Source organism: Cyprinus carpio, chromosome A13 (genome assembly GCF_018340385.1).
Source record: "Cyprinus carpio isolate SPL01 chromosome A13, ASM1834038v1, whole genome shotgun sequence".
NCBI classification, from domain to species: domain Eukaryota; kingdom Metazoa; phylum Chordata; class Actinopteri; order Cypriniformes; family Cyprinidae; genus Cyprinus; species Cyprinus carpio.
Window position 1 is genome coordinate 9,086,046 of NC_056584.1, and position 14,751 is coordinate 9,100,796.

General features: G+C 34.6%; 1 protein-coding gene across 1 annotated transcript in view; it reads right to left on the reverse strand.

Moving 5' to 3' along the window:
- The window catches only part of LOC109100971, a 78,509-nt gene that overhangs the window by 17,056 nt on the left and 46,702 nt on the right, over nt 1-14,751 (reverse strand). The window contains exon 2 of the mRNA XM_042768301.1: nt 3,366-3,416. Coding sequence (XP_042624235.1) covers nt 3,366-3,416 — 51 coding nt within the window. The remainder of the gene's footprint in view (nt 1-3,365; nt 3,417-14,751) is intronic.

The window sequence follows — 14,751 nt, forward strand, 5'->3', positions numbered from 1 at the left end:
AATTTTATGGAAGCATATTAACTCCGCAGCTAATTGTTTGTACATTATCATTTGCACAATTTGAGGCGTCTACTGAATGATTATGGAAATTAATGCAAATGCTGCCATATGAAAGGTCTGTCAATCACATGTGACATTTGATGTGATGAGGCAGAGGGGCTCAAAACAGATGTTCTCCAATGAACCAAAGACAGTCTACCCTCTTCAAGATCATACTTTTGATTTTCCTCTTTAAGACCATACTTTAACTGAGTACAATTGATCTGCAAGTCACACAGTCCCCATCTGCTATTGGTCAGGCAACAGATTAAGCCAATGTTGCATAATTGGACATGAACTACACTGGTTTTCATTATATGGACAAAAAAGAAAAAAATATATATATAAAAATATTTTTTTCCCCCTTGATTTAACTATTCCTTTAAAGGTGCAGATATGAGCCCCACCAGGAGGTTTCTGGGTAATAACAACACTGACATGGATCAGTTGAGTGTGTTGTTTTGTTTGATTGCTTAATGTGAGGCTGAAATGACAGAGCTGACAGGAACACCCCATGGACCTCTATTAGGACCCTTAGGGTTTCTCAGCAGTCAAAACCTCGTCATGCAGCAGGAGTGCGTGTCGGACACTGAACTGATAACAACTGTAATGGGACCTCTCATGTTATTTATCCTGTCTGAGACAAATGAGCTCTGGAATGTTGAGACGTTTCTTTCGGCTGGGGATGAACAACGATCATCCTGATGCTCCCTGGTGCATGCAAACAGTCAGTTGAACGTGCTACAGTACATGAGGCTCTGACAATAAATGAAGACAAACTTTAGACTCCTAAAAGCACTAAAGCTCTAAATTATGAGGGAAAAAAGTCATTTGTTTTTCTTAATTTTTAAATTATAAAACTTTTAAATTATAAAAGTTCTGTACAAACTCCATCTAACCTCATATAAACTTCAAAAGGTGATCTAAGGTAAGCATCATTTGAACTCTGCCACTGTTTGCAGATGGCATTATGTTATCTACCATATTTACAGTGTGCAAAATAAGGACTCAAACTAGACCACACATTCAAACCAAATGTGAAAACAGCCTTAAAGTGCTCAAGGCTCTAACATGAACCCAAAGTCTTCAATAGCTGAATGTCTTGAACTAAACCGGTGAAGCGTTTCTCAGAGCAGGTGACCCTGACATCTATTAATTCATGTAAAGAGTTTATCTGTTAAGAGGCTCAATGTTACGCAGAAGTGCAGCAAATCTCCACTAAGAGGAAGAGATCCATGTTAAAGTGAAAGTGCCTGACAGACCTGATCCCAACATGAACTCAATGGCTAACATAGTGCTATGTGTCTTTAAATAGTCAAATCAATATGAATGTTGGTTAGGAGTTATTTGAATAGGGTGAGAACAAATCTGTTTGCTTGGAATAGTCCAATAGTTAGTTGGAATCCAAGTTCAAAGGGGGTTTTATTTCATATAAAAAGAAATAAATCAACAAAAAGGAAGAGCATTTACATCAAGGCCAAAACATACATAAATACACTATGTGAATATACAAAGCTATTGAAGCTCGATTACATTCATCAATGCATTTTATAAAAAGCGTCTAATTATGAAACAAATAAAGTTTCAGCTGTAAAGTAAAAATACAACATTATTCAGCTCAATTTAGTTCAATGTTAATTAGGGCTGCCCTCAACTAAAGATTTTTCTGATCGACTAGTAGTCATTCATATTAAGCATTAGTCGACTAATCGCACGTTTATTAATAAACCATTTCAATCATGCTAATGAGCCTTTAATTGCCTACATAGCCTAATAATCTCAAAAGTACATGCATAAAGCTTGCCACATCGCACCAGCAGAAGTATTGATGAGCCTGCATGCATGTTTCATACGGATGACATCATCTGAGAATATTCGTTTTTTCAGATTTGAATTGTTTCATTTGAAAGTAGACATTTCACTCTCTATAGATATATTTTACATTTCTGTAAGGCAAGAATACGCAGAGTTTCTCTGTCAAGTTCACAGAGGACGAGACGGCAGAAAGCGAATCCTGTTTGCTTTCATTATTTTACAAAAGCGCAATGTTTTGTTGCTATTGTGAGTGCACACAAATAAACGTAAAGGCTATACAGATTCAAAAGATGTATTACTCCTATCTATATGACCAAAATGATGGCGTATTTTAAGATCCATCTGTCATGCAGTGAGTGCGCTACTGTTCAGCTTCCACACTCACAAACACTTGAATGGCGCACATTTTTCTATGTAAACATTGGATTGAGTGCCCATGTAAAGTTGCTAGTACTTACATATTTCAGATGATAAGCCATTTGAGGTCAATGAATGATAGGCGAGCGTTTGAATGTGCTGTATTACCACAAAATACAGTCATTAACAATCTGTCCTTCAATGACTGCGTGACCTCACCACTTCCTGTGGATTTTTTTTTCTAAGCGACTAATAAAATTTTGGCCGATCAATCCTCTTCTCGTCGACTAAAGGTTAGTCCACCACAAACTGATAATATTACTAAATATTAAGTGTCTTGTATTATCTTTGATTACCAACTTTATTAGTTAAGCTAGTTTTTGCAGTTGTATAGAAGTACTTAAAGTAAGCTTTCAGTAATTTTCTACTTATTTTATTAATTTATTTTTTGCTGATCCAAAAAATTATCTGATCCATGATTTAAAATTCGGAATATGATCGAATTGTGAGTTTTGTGATCCATTGCACCATTAAAGTGCAGATGCATCTAGCTACCTAATGACGCTTTAGCATAGACATTTAAGGGTAACCATCAGCCCATTTACCACAGAGGTTTGTTACAGCAACAGAATATTAATGCAAGAACTCATTAAGTATACAGCAGATGAGCACTTGCGAGCATTTATGTCTCATTTGGGTAAGTGCATACAATATGTTTCAAGCCCATGGCACATGGTGTTCATTAAATGTCAGACAGATAAATTGATATAAACAGATAAACTAAATAACTAAATAAACAGGTGTCCTTTAAACATGGACATGAGAGTTCAAGATTGGATAATAAACAGACAAAGTACAAAGCTTCCTTGACCTGAAAAATAAATAACTAGTGGAAAAGAGTCTACATAAGCATAAAATGAGCCCTGCTGCATTTTTTCTTGCTTCTAGGTCAGACAAAATGTCCTTCCCATCTCCTTTGCATCACGCAAATAAATATATTTCAGTCTAAAAAAAAAAAGTCTTGCTTAGAAATCCTGATGGAATAAATTCAGGAGAGAATGAAAGTATTTGCAGACAGCAGGTGCAGACCCCCTAGAAAGCTAAGCCACTCTCTCACTCTCAGTAGAAGAGAAAAAGGAAAAGGATTTTCATACCTTTGAAATGTTGCTGGACCTGCTTGCAGAATGACCAAGCGGTTTCTCATTCTGTGGAAGAGAGAAAAAGGCAGAACAAGTTTTAGAACAGTGCTTAGCATTCATTTCAATAGAAACTAAGAGAACAAGTAAAGTCGCATGGAACTGAATGCTTTTTAATAACTCTGTGAACTTCAGAATCCTTCAAAGGAAATACAGCTACACAGAAAGGAAATTATACATTTTTTGTCATTTAACCACATGACTAAGTTAATTAATGGCCTTTATGCTCAATACTTCTTGGCTGCTTAATTCCACCCTTAAGCATCTTAAGGGTCTTTTTTTCTACTGTGATAATATTTATAGGTCAGTTGTGACTGGAATGTAAGAGGGCTGCTATATTTCACAGCTGGTTCTATTCTGAGACACCAATTTATTCAACTCCAATATAAAAAAAAAAAAAGTAATGTAGTGTAAAGCAAAGGTAATGTAAAGTGAAGCAAATTAAAATACTTGAAGAAGGGCAGTGAAAGGCTTGTAATAGTGACAGACTGATTAAATGGTCGATTAACAGAAGATGTAGGCCTAGTTCTTCTGCAAGAGATCCTCAACAGCTTTGTCAATGGATAGTAAGCAATTTTGGTTTTCAGATTGTGTTAATATTAAATAAAATACTGATCAATCAATGAACAATTTTTGCTGCTAATGAACTGTACAGTATATACTACTTATATCAGGAAACCCTTCTCTCTAGATATCAGCATTTGCTATTCAAAAATCATCAGTTGGGCTCTTGTATTTCCCTGGTACATCCCTTCTTCAGGTGGCTAAATTGTGGTTAGACTCACATAATGACTGAAAAACCCTTCTTTCTTCAGGACACTTAACAATGGCTATTCAAGTACATATGGTCATCATTTTCCATCTTTGGTGTATTTACTCTTTTCTTGGTGGAAGACATCAGTTAAAAGTAGATTGAAAGTTCAAAATGGTAAGACTGTCTAGAAAAAGAGGCTCATTGAAACAGACTGGCTGACTGAATACATGCAAACACAAAAATCAAACAAACCTGAAATCTGGATATATATAAAATCAGGAATAAGAAGTTTTTATACTTTTAACATTGTTACGTTGTTTTATAACAAATATCTATCTTTTATAACACACACACACACACACACACACTCTCTTTTTCTCTATGTAAGGACAAATCAAATATATATAATAATTAATGCAATTAATGCATCAAATTAATGCATCCTTGCTTCATGAAAGTTGAAAATTAAAAAAATACTTTTCCAAAAAAAAATATATATATATGATTCCAAACTTTTGAATGGTAGTGTACATATGCATTTTATTCTATATGCAGTTTTGATAATTTAAAAAAGCATACCATAAAGTAAAAAAATGTAAATTAAAATAAAAAATTGCTTATTTTTTAATGCAAAATATAATTTCTTATTTTTCAAAAAAAATGTGTTGTTTTTTTGAGGCCCAATATGATTCTATTGTGTTCTTGAGAGGCTTCAAGAGAGTCACCCTAACAACCTTGCATCATTTATAATGCAAAAAAAAGCACAACCTCAAAACAACCAGCAGCATTACATGTAGAACAGAAGAAAACTAGCACACGCTCATTTAGCATTTGCAGTCCTGTGTGAATTATGAGGCAGAAACGGTACTAATATCAGTGCTTGCCAGAGAAAAGCTCTGCAACAAAGAGCCCTTTGGCACAATGTGCCATGATTAGCAAGTGGGTGAGTGTGTGAGAGCTCATTGTTTTTCCTCTGAACTGAACTGTAATGGTGAGGACCCAATATGTGTGAGAGCATGTGCAGCAACAGAAGGACATACTCTGTATCTTTAATCACTCCTGTGCTTTTTACTCATTTCTCTAGCCCTGCGCTGTTACCATGGAGATGGCAGTGAAGGGGACCGAGTGCTCATTACCGTCTTTCTGTTATTAAAGGATTAGTTCACTTCCAGAATAAAAAAATTCCTGATAATTTACTCACCCCCATGTCATCCAAGATGTTCATGTCTTTCTTTCTTCAGTCGAAAGGAAAACATTCCATGATTTTTCTCCATATTGTGAGAAGTGAGAAGATCCAAATTGCAGTTTCAGTGCAGCTTTAGGTAATGTGAAGTCGAGTTAGTGCAAGACAAGCATTGTGGTTAAAAAGTATATAAATAATTTTTTTTAGAAAATGACTGATTGTTTGGCTAGATGAGACCCTTATTCCTCAGCTGGGATCGTGTAGAGCCCTTCGAAGCCTCATTGAAACAGGTTTCAATTTGGACCCGTCGAGTTCCATTGAAGTCCACTATATGGAGAAAAACCCTGGAATGCTTTCCTCAAAAAGCTTCTTTTCTTTTTAACTAAAGAAAGACATGAACATCTTGGATGACATAGGGTTAAGAAAATTATCAGGAAATTTTTATTCTGGAAGGGAATTTCATACATGCTACACATCAAAACAGTTCATCTAGTCATCTTTCCATATTACTGCACACACTCAAGGTGATGGGTCATTTTCAGCCAAGTAAAAAGTTAAAATGAGTCACTCTATAGAGCACACATGATTAGCTGGTCATTTAAAATTAAGCAACATCATAAATAACAAAAGATTTTAATGCAATTTCTATTTGGTCATTGAGTTTTCAAAAGTCTCATGAAATTAGTTTCATGATCCTTCCTTGTCTTATGAAAACAAAAATTCTATAGAAAAACATATATATATATATATATATATATATCACCGATAACTATATATATAATATATATATATATATAGATATATGTAAGAGAGAGAGAGAGAGAGAGAGAGATGAGAGCAGGAGAGAGAGAGAGGGAGAGCGGAGAGAGGAGAGAGAGAGAGAGAGAGAAAATGAAATATATCACCGAACTGGTGAACCATCCTAGCTATGACAATGTAAGCAGTCTATTTCTTTATTAATCATTTTAAAGGCTATATTCATGGCAAACTCAAAAAAAGAAGAAAACAAAAAGATTTAAAATAGTATTAATAGCAATACTTCAATAAATTGTATACAATAATTTATCAAAAATTATTTTATATATTTTTTAAAACTCTTATTTGGTAAAAATTCTAATATTTTCTCAAGGAGAACAAAATACAAAAAAAAAAAAAAATGTCAATTAATGTACTTTGAGTAAACTGTTTCCTTTACAATCAAGGAAGACTTATGTAAGTGTTATGAGTAAGGTCAAAGTTCATCAAGGAGACATCAACTTATCTCTCCTCCTGCAGGCCACACGTGTTTGTCTCTTATCGCTCACTGTGACATCATGCTGTCAAACCTCACACTAGGTGACCTGGTTCTGCCCACAGTACATCACTCTTAAATCATGCTCTGGAATATGACTGTTGTTCACATACATGCCAGGCATTTAAAAATGAAGATGCTTCAAAGGAAAAAGCGGTTTCAAAATGTTCATCATGATTACATTTAAAGGGTGCAGGGTTTCATGCGCCATACACAAGAAAAACATTTGAAGAACATATAACCTCACTCTACAGATACAGTTTATGAGAAATGACACAATGTGAGATTCATTTTAAAGTAATAGTTTGACGCCAGTGATGACTGATAATTTGAGAACTAATGATGTTTGATGTCACTGACGTCAAACCTGATGAGGTGCATCTAACGACATCATATTTGATTTAGATTTTTTTGTATTTTAAATAAGTCTCTTGCTCACCAAGGCAGCAGTTATTTGATAACAGATAAAATGTGTTAAATAGTTGTTTATTTTAATATATTTAAAAATGTAATTTTTCCCGTGATGCAAAGTTGAATTTTCAGCAGTCGTCAGTGTCATATGATGGTCAACTGTCCGTTCCTTATTATTCAACTAATTAGTGCTGTTTTGTTCTGTTTTTGTTGTTTCCCTGTACAAGACAGAACATGGCAGCACATGATAAAAAAAAAAAAAAAAAAAAAAACTTTTTGTTGATCTGGCAAAAAATGGTCAGCTTAAAGTGTACGTGGCTGAATGATTACAAGTACTCCAGGTGTGTGAAACGGCAAACGGCAACAGCAGAAATGACGTGCTAATACATTGTTGTTATGAATCTACAGGCTTCATCAAGTGTGTGGGCAGATCCAGAATAATGAGCCAGACTCCTAGGTTGCCATGAGTGCACAGAGAATATAATGAGATGACAAATGCATGCCTGGTGCCTAAATTTAATATGACAGGGACGATTAGAGGAGAAAACAGCATCGTGAAGTTTGAGGTTTATACTAATCACTCATTGTGGTCAAATAATGTGCCCCCCTCTATCTCAATGAGTGCAAAAAAAAAAAAAGAGTGTGTGGGAACAGAGAACATGGTAGCAGTCTTTGTGGCTTCTGTCTGCTTCGAACAGGCTGTAAACTTCCTGAATAAATGGTTCCTCTTTCAGGTCTCAGACTACACTGAATCAATTCAGTTTGGAACCTTCCTTTTCCATTTAGTCTCATGCTTGTATCATATGAGCTGTAGAAACCAGTCATTCACGGTCTCTTCCTCTCGGGAAAGATTTTTAGTCTTTTACCTGGGAATGCAGGATGTTTCTGCCTCAGTTGATACAACCAAGCATTTTTTTCCTTTTTTAGTTTGTCTTTTTGGTATTTTATAATTACTTTGTTTAGCGAACTTTTGACAAAGTCTGGTCCATTTGATTAATCTTTTAAACTGTCCAGGGTTTGGAAGATGCGCCATGACCCACATGTAAAGCAATAAAACTTGAAGTTATAGGAGTCAGCAGTACACATAATTTTTATTGCCAATAAATCTCTCACAATGTGAGAATCATTTAAAGGAAAGTTTGACGCCAGTGATGACTTATAATTTGAGGACTAATGAAATGATGAAACTGTGTGCATCTAACGACACCATATTTGATTTAGATTTTTTTTGTAGTTCTTGCTCACCAAGGCAGCAGTTATTTGATAACATGTGTTAAATATAATGTTTATGTTAATATATTTTAAAATGTAATTTTTGTGTTGGAATTTTCAGACAGTCATCACTGTCATATGATGGTACAGAGTCCTTATTATTCAACTAAATTAGTGCTGAATTTTGTTGTTTTTTGTTTGTTTCCCTGTACAAGACAAGAACATGGCAGCACAGACACAAAAAAAAAAAAAAAAACCTTTTGTTGATCTGGCAAAAAATGGTCAGCTTAAAGTGTATTTGGCTGAATGATTACAAGTACTCCAGGTGTGTGAAACGGCAAAACGACAACAGCAGAAATGACGTGTTTGTTGTTTATGAATCTACAGGCTTTCATCAAGTGTGTGGGCAGATCCAGAATAATGGTCCGGACTCCTAGGGTGCCTATGAGTGCACAGAATAATGAATGACAAAATGCATGCTATGCCTTGTGCCCCTAAATTTATATGACAGGGACGATTAGAGGAGAAAACAGCATCTGAAGTTTGAGGTTTATACTAATCACTCCTTGTGGTCAAATAATGTGCCCCCCTCTATCACAATGAGTGCAAAAAAAAAAAAAAAAAAAAAGTGTGTGGGAACAGAGACATGGTAGCAGTTTCTGTCGCTTCGAACAGGCTGGGTTCTTCCTCTCAGGTAATACTGATCAAAATTTCTATTTAGTCCTCATGCTTGTATCATATGAGCTGTAAACCATCATCAGTCTTTTACCTGGGAATGCAGGATGTTTCTGCCTCAGTTGATACAACCAAGCATTTACTTTAGTATCTCTTTGCCATATTGGACACTTCTCAAATTCTTGTTTAGCGAGACTTTTGACAAAGTCTGGTCCATTTCGCAGCTTAATCTTGCCCTCAAATTCTTGTTTAGCGAGACTTTTCCACTTAGACTGGAAGAGACAGAAGAAAGAGACTGACCCACATGTAAAGCAATAAACTGTTACATGAGGGAGCAGTTACATAATTTTATTTGCCATTTTTCTCTGCCATAAACTACTTAAAAATTCTTGAAAGCTTAAATGGAAACTTTGGCAAATCTAGAGAATAGTTCTGCTTGGTTCAATGTAAGTATAGAAACTTGTAAACAAAAAGTGTTACAATACTTCTTCTTAAGACTGGTCAGGAATCACAATATTAATAACAAATCTTTTATTTCATGCACGGTTTTAATAGTTTATTTTGGTTTTAGTACAACTTTTGTACTATTTTTGGGGTTAGCCAAATATGTAATATATATATATGTGTGGTCAGGTTTTATATTTTTTTTAGTTTTTTATTTTATTTTTTTTTTTTGTATTTTTTTTTTTTTTATGTTTGTTAGAATTAATGAATAGAATTAAATAAAAAATTGTTTAAAATACTAATAAAAACTACACTGGCATCTCAATGATACTAAAATAACATTTCTTGGCATCAACAAATCTGAAAACCCTAATCACAGCCAATATACTGGAATAGGTGACGTCAGGCCGCTCTTGTCGATTTTGAGTGCAGTCAGCATCAGATGGTCTGTGAACGGTCTGTGGGTGTTTTGTGGGCGTACTGTCCGAGGCCACGCTGCTCATAATGATCCTGAACCCATTTAATTTGGAAACTTTCCTGAATCTGAGATACATGTCTATCACTATATCCTAATCAGACAAGATTCCACAAATTAAGATATTTTTGATGAAATCCAAGAGCTTTCTTGCTCTTTATTTTAAGACAGGAAGGGAACTACCAGAAAGACAGTTGCATTGCTGTCTATGCAGGGTCAGAAATCTCTCTGATTTCATCAAAAATATCTTAATTTGTGTTCCTAAGATGAATGAAGGTCTTATGGGTTTGGAATGACATGAGGGTGAGTAATTAATGATAGAATTTTCCTTTTTGGTGAACTAACCCTTTAACATGGAAGAAGAGAGCATGCATGGTTAGGTGAAAAAAAAAATTCAGCGATGTGACATCATGATTTGCACAAAGTCACACTTTGGTAAAGCCTTGTTGAGTGCATCCAGTATCTGGGCAGTCTCTGAGGAGAGGGTGAGTCTATGACTGGTGCATGGAGAAGATTGAATTATACTTCTGGGTGAGCAGAGGTTGTTATCAGAGCTGAGTGAGAGGAGACCTGTGACAGATGGCCATCTACACTGCCTCAGCTGACTGCTCTCTTCCTCCATCTCCCAGATTCACTATCTGCATGTCTCACTGCAACGCAACGACCACAGTCAGGAGAAACAGGAGGAAAATAGGATGAATGTTAGATCATTGCTATAACCTCACCATCATTTTCTTTTCTATTTTTATCTCTTTTTCTCCCTCTTCATTTCCTGTCAGTTCATGTTTGACTGGCCTTAATGACACAAAACAATTATCAGGACATGAACTTACTTCCCATAAGCAAAACAAGAAATGGCACTGTTCCTCAAAGCATTACAGTCAAAGGATGTGAACATGGTTTAGCTATGTATTTACGGAGCAAAAATAGATAGCATCTGTAGCAGCATCACAAATTAACCAGTAGAAAAGCTTTTTACTGAAAGTGAAATACATACATAAAAACATTATGTACCGACTATAAGTCAATCAATTACATTTTATATATTATTTATATATTATATATATTTTTTTTATAAAAATAAATCCAAAAATTTTAAATACATTTTAAAATATATTCAAATAGAAAAAAATTATACTACTTCACAATATTACTGTTTTTATAGAATTTTTGATAATTTTACTGTTTTAATTTAAATAAATGGTGAGCATAAGCGGTGTCTTACAAAAATATAACAAAATCTTAATTATTCGAAACTATTGACTGCCAGTGTATGTTTATACACACAGAGTCACAGTCAGTAAAGTATATTTTTTTATTTATATGTAAAATTCTAGTTATAAAAACAAAGGAAATATTATATAACTTAAAATTTAGTGACTATATATACAAAACAGAAAGACAAAGATAATACAGAGATAATTAAAGATAATACAACAGGCAGGTAATAAGCAAAATTCAGACCTAAGTTAACAATTGCAACCCATAAATGACCCTTTTAAATTATTTTTTAAAAAGCTTCAACTTTGGCAATTAAGCCATCAGGTGCAAAAGTGATAACACTGTCTGACAGGATGAAGCATCATAAAAACTAGATTACATTTGTTGAAGAAAATATGAGTGGATCTTGCCTGTGCAAAACTTGGCACCACATTGCTTTTGGGTGTTTGCCAGAGAATTGAAATGAGGTTGCTAGGGTGTTTGGAACGGTTGCTAGTTTAGTGGTCACTTCAAAAAAGTAACAATAGACCTCTTCTCAAAAATAAGTATACAAACTGTGCAGGTATTCACCAAGGGAAATAAGTGCAAAATAATAATGAACTCTGGCCGATCTTGAAGACCTTACACCTTCCCATCTTGCTCTACTCTGAAAATGTAACAGTTTGCACAGCATAAGTATTCATATTGTTGATGTGACAGATGTTTTGTGTCTGCCCACTTCTAAAAGGGACATTGCTGTTAATGCATTTAAGGTAGCTACTCGTTTCTTAAGAGCAAAACAGCTCGGAATTTACAGAAATGATCTGCGCTAAGATTATTGGCTCTTATTACTAAGGGTGTTATATGAGTGTAAACAGAGAGAGAAGCAAATTAAAAAGAAGACAGTGAAAAGCAAGCAACAGAATTAAATCAGCAGAACAAACATCACGATCTGAAGAAAGGGTGAAATGTAGTCTGAATATCGGGCTGATGAAATTGCACCTTTCACATTTAGTTATAGATATTTCCTTTCAGGAGAAAATAATCAAGCGACCAACACGTCATATTTCATATCATTGCTTCCTGCAAGGCAGCAACATCCTCCAGCACAACAAAATTAAGCCATGCACAGTAACCAGATACAAGAGAGATAGATGCTCTTATCATGAAGGCAACAATGAGTCCAGAAAGAAGGGCAGAGAGCAAAACCGCATTAAAGACCATGAAATAGTTTAACACAATTTTCTTTCCTGTGTTGACGTAAATCCCACTGAAACAGGAAGTTGAAATGGGACATTCATGTACATCACAGCAGGGTCGTAACCATCATACATACATCCTATATTATAATTAGTTAAGGCCAAATGTCCTCCCAATACTTGATATCACTTCATTATGCACTGCTCTGCTCATAGTTGGATGACAGAAAGATACGTTTAAAAAAAGACGACCAATTATGTAAAAAGGCAGGCTTTACTGTTTGCAAGAGACTAACATGAAATACAGCAAAACACTTCAGTTTTCATGGTGAAAAAGTGCAAAGATGGACAATAGCTAAACATTTAATCACAGTTTTTAATCACAGAAATATTAAACAATCACCACCAAAAACCACTCATGCAAACTACTCAACTTTTTGTTTAATTTAGCTGTTTTGAATTGAAAATATAATCTTGTTTGCTAATTATGTGATTAATACGGGCTAATTAACTGAATGTGACGATGAAAGAATCCAAGAGCTGTTTTAAGCATATTAAGCATGCGATTAAGAGTGAATGTGTTTTTTCTGTTTTTATTCTCTATAATATAATTAAATTCTTTATTTATTATTATTATACATAATAAAAGCCAATTGAAAGAAAACTGTATATGCAGATCAAATGAGTCATGGACATTTTTGGTCAATTTTACTTGAAAATTTAGAATATGTACAGTATATCATATACAAGTTTATTTTGTCAACATTCAGGAGAACACAGCATAAAAATAGCTTTAAAGCTAAAATGCACAAAATTCTTGTTTTCATGAGGCAGCTGGGACAGTCCAGTTTAGAGTCCCCAAACCCACAGGCCTTATTTGATAACCCTCAGCACAAACTAAAAGACCCTCAAGCCCCAAGTTACAAAATCTGCGTGAAAGCTCTAGTAGAAAGACTCTATCAAGGTTGTGTAGTGCACTGGATTTCATCATTTGAATCAGAATACACAGTGCACATCGAAACTGCTTGTTTATCCAACAGATCAGAGCGATTGCGAAAAATAGCAGTAGTGAGAGTCAAACAAGAAATTTTCAAATCCTGTCATGTCACGCGGAAGTAAAGCATGCTGGGATCATCCACTTCTGCAATGAATTTCATGCAATAATTAACTTGACATCAACAAGTGATTAGCTTTGCGGATCTCACCCCATTCAAACGTATAATTTACACTAATCAAAAGCTTTAATCTCAAACAAGTTACACAGTATAATCTATGCTCTCTGAAATGGCACACGTGTGAGCACAAATAGGATTCATTTACAACTTAAATAACATGAAAATGTGTAATAGTGAGTAATGTGATTAGGAAAGACTGAAATAGCCTGCAATGATTTTCATGGTAAGAGAAACTGGGAATGTAAGCCTATCTTGCAGGAAATGTCCATAGAAGCATTTTCCTGTTTGAGCTCATGATTTTTAAACAGTGGTGGCTTGAATGCGAAAATCAAAAAAGCTGCACACAGGCAGAGAGCGATTCATACTCTAGGTAATGGCAACAATTATGGGTCTCTTTACAGTTGAGAGCTGCAGTTTACCCATCTGACCTGTCAAACAAACCCCCAGCTCTCTGAGGCCCATGAACTGGAGATCACATGATCACATCAGCCCAGCTGACCGAAGGCCAAGCACCGGAGCACTATCTCTACTGAATCACAGGAAACTGACCTTTCTCAACAACTGAAATGGGGAACAGGGTTGTACTTTATGTCCACTTATTTGTTTCACTTAATCAAGTTCAACCACATGCTATACACACATATATTTTGTGTGTGTGTGTCCACTTATGTGTGTGTGGTGTGCAAGGATGCATTAAACTGATTAAAAAGGATTATATATATATATATATATATATATATATATATATATATATATATATATATATATATATATATATATATATATATATATATATATATACACACATACTACACACACACACACACACACACACATTTTCTGCAACAAACAAATTATATATAAATATATACACACTCTAATAAACATTTTTGTAAAAAAAAAAGAATAAAATATATTTTTTTTAATTTCTATTAATTTCATGAGTATCATTATCATTAAGAATAAGATTTTTTTTTTTTATTTGAAAATGTACTGAAACTTGCCCTTCCCCAACTGCAGGTATCACAATGTTTGCTTTAAATGCTATACACTCTTCAAAAATAAGAGTATGGTTCTTTATTGGCATTGATGTTTCCAATAAGACCCTCCATGGAATCTTTCAAATGCACAAAAGAAACTTTATAGTGGAAAAAGGTTCTTCACATTTTTAAAATGTTTTTCACATGAAGAAATCTTTATTTTTAAGAGTGTAGAATGATCAGTCAAATTGGTTATAGTAATACTGAAAGCAATAGGAATTCTGAACATTACATTTCCAAGAGACTGAGCAAGTGAGGACAAAGTGAAGGTAAGACAGCACAAGT